Here is a 2,175-nt window from a genome sequence, read left to right on the forward strand (position 1 = left end):
ATCCTGAGTGTTTTTTTTATTATCTTTTTTTTTTTTTTTTGAAGGAAGAGTGTTTTTTTTATCTTCAATCCATCTTATATTGATGGAAAAAAAAGATGTCTCACATGAATATTTCCATTGCTTCTTGACTGAACCATTGAAATTTTGAACCTAAGAGACCAATAGCTCTATGGTAAAGTGATTTTTTTTCAGTGAGATTTCTGAACCATGCTAGCACTTCTACAAGGACAATGCTCAGGAAGTTCCATGATCATATATATGCTTGCATAATTGTCATGCAGAAGGCAATTAGGAAGCCTAAGAGATGGAAAATGGCATCCATTTCTATCAATTGCAATCCAGAATTGACTCCATGCCCACATTACATTAGATTTCTAAGCTACATTAGTTCAAGTGATAACTTATAATGTCTTCAGACATGTTTCCAAGGATGACAGGAGAGCAGTTCTTGGCACCAACAGGAGCTATCTGAAACACTCTTCACAAACACAGCTACAACTACCAGATTGCTGAGCCACCATGGCCATGCACCATGGCATCAATCTCATCCCCATCTTTCATCTCCAGCTGCCAATCAAACAATATTAGCAGTCGTAAAAATCTTAATCATTGAGATAAAACGACTCCATGAATGCAGGTAAAAACAAAGAGACATACTTCATCAGGAGTCTGTTCACCTTGGATTCGATGACCATCTAGGAGAAACTCGAATGTGTTGTCGCCAACAGATCTACGGTCATTGTAAGCCTTCATTAGGTCCTTCATTTTGATGCTTCTCTTCACCCTCACAGTTACTGAATCATAACCATCCTGAAAGAAATCACAATAAGCTATTCCTTTCAGCTCAACTTGTTGCAATGGCTTAAATTAAACGATTTGATCATGGTAACTACTAGCTCGCAATTGTAAAGCATATCCAATAAATCCAACAAATTAACTTAATAACAACAGTTAATTAAACTAAACAGGCTAAATCTTAAAGTAGAAGGAAAGGAAAGTTTCTGTGACCACGGAAGAGAATAGTAGTGACAGTAAATGGTATCCTCCAAGGCATTGATGGGATTAATCTAGATTTCACATTAAATATCAACCCTCCGTTAATCATTTCAAAAATTTTAAAAAAGGAAAATGTGTGGCTCATATATGTAAGTAATTCAAGATACTCATTTTTTTTTTTCTTTTTCTTTGGAGTTTAGTCCATCAGACAGCAATTCCTTTTTCTTGGTTTTTTCTATTCTGAGAACCAAATGGATTTCTCTATTGTCTCAGTTAGGTATTGAAATGAAGAGAAACATATTTAACTAATTACAACATGGATCTGTCACAGACAAACAAAAGATTGCATCTAATATTATTTAACAGCAGAAATCAACCATCAAAGTGCCAGAGAAAACTAGAATTATCATAAACCAAGTACTGTAGGAAAATAGTACCACCTCCCTACAAGTACAATACAATAAAAGCATTCTTCATGATACCTTCAACCTTGTAAGGACAGGAGAAATCAAAGAAAGAAGTCAGTCACAATCTAAAACCACCAGTTAAGCATCCTTAGAAGAGCACTCTAAACCAGTGAGAAGAAACCACTCCAGAAATTAAAGGGGAATCCAAGAAATGGCTGCTAAGAGAGAAACTATCCAAGAGAAATTTCATGGGTGGGAGTGAAAGGAGAGCAGACATTGCTAACAATCTTGATGTTAATACGAGAAGATCTATCCGAACACCTCCTATCCTCTTTAGCGGTCACCACAGACATCTTCTTCTTCTCTCTTATGATTAGCAGCAATGACCAAACCAAACAATGAGCTACCTTTTCTTTACTCTCTTGTGGATGTTCCAGGTAACCACTGGTTTCCTCCGTGATTAACAAACCCATTGGTTTCTTCAGAGCACAGAGCTGACGGTGTCGTTTGCAGATGTCGCATCAATCAGACCCTTTCCATCTATATCCATCAATCAGTCCCCTTTTTTTTTTTTCTTTGTTTTGTCTTTGATGAGTCAGTAAACAATATTCTTGCACCCTATGTCAGAAGATTACTTTCTTGCATCCTGTGTCAAAAGATCTTTCTTTTCCAAGGCGCCACCTGTCTGACAAATTCTCCAGTGGCGTCCGCTATAATCTTTCTGATTCTTGTTCGTATCTTATAAATGATTGTTATTTTTATGATCGCCATT

General features: G+C 36.6%; 1 protein-coding gene across 2 annotated transcripts; it reads right to left on the bottom strand.

Moving 5' to 3' along the window:
* Positions 1–278: 278 nt before the first annotated feature.
* On the bottom strand, positions 279–1,946 carry LOC140850769 (small ubiquitin-related modifier 1-like). 2 transcript variants are annotated; one of them, XM_073260886.1, is made up of 3 exons: positions 1,679–1,811; positions 658–810; positions 279–567 (listed from the first exon to the last, which is right to left on the bottom strand). In XM_073260886.1, exons 1-3 carry the CDS (start codon positions 1,754–1,756, stop codon positions 499–501), a joined length of 300 nt encoding a protein of 99 aa, XP_073116987.1. In that variant the 5' UTR covers positions 1,757–1,811; the 3' UTR covers positions 279–498. The 2 variants fall into 2 exon arrangements, with proteins under 2 accessions (XP_073116987.1, XP_073116988.1); XM_073260887.1 differs by having other exon boundaries at positions 284–567; positions 1,811–1,946.
* Between the last annotated feature and the right edge of the window lie 229 nt (positions 1,947–2,175).

The sequence above is a fragment of the Elaeis guineensis genome, chromosome 7 (genome assembly GCF_000442705.2).
Source record: "Elaeis guineensis isolate ETL-2024a chromosome 7, EG11, whole genome shotgun sequence".
Taxonomy (NCBI): Eukaryota; Viridiplantae; Streptophyta; class Magnoliopsida; order Arecales; family Arecaceae; genus Elaeis; species Elaeis guineensis.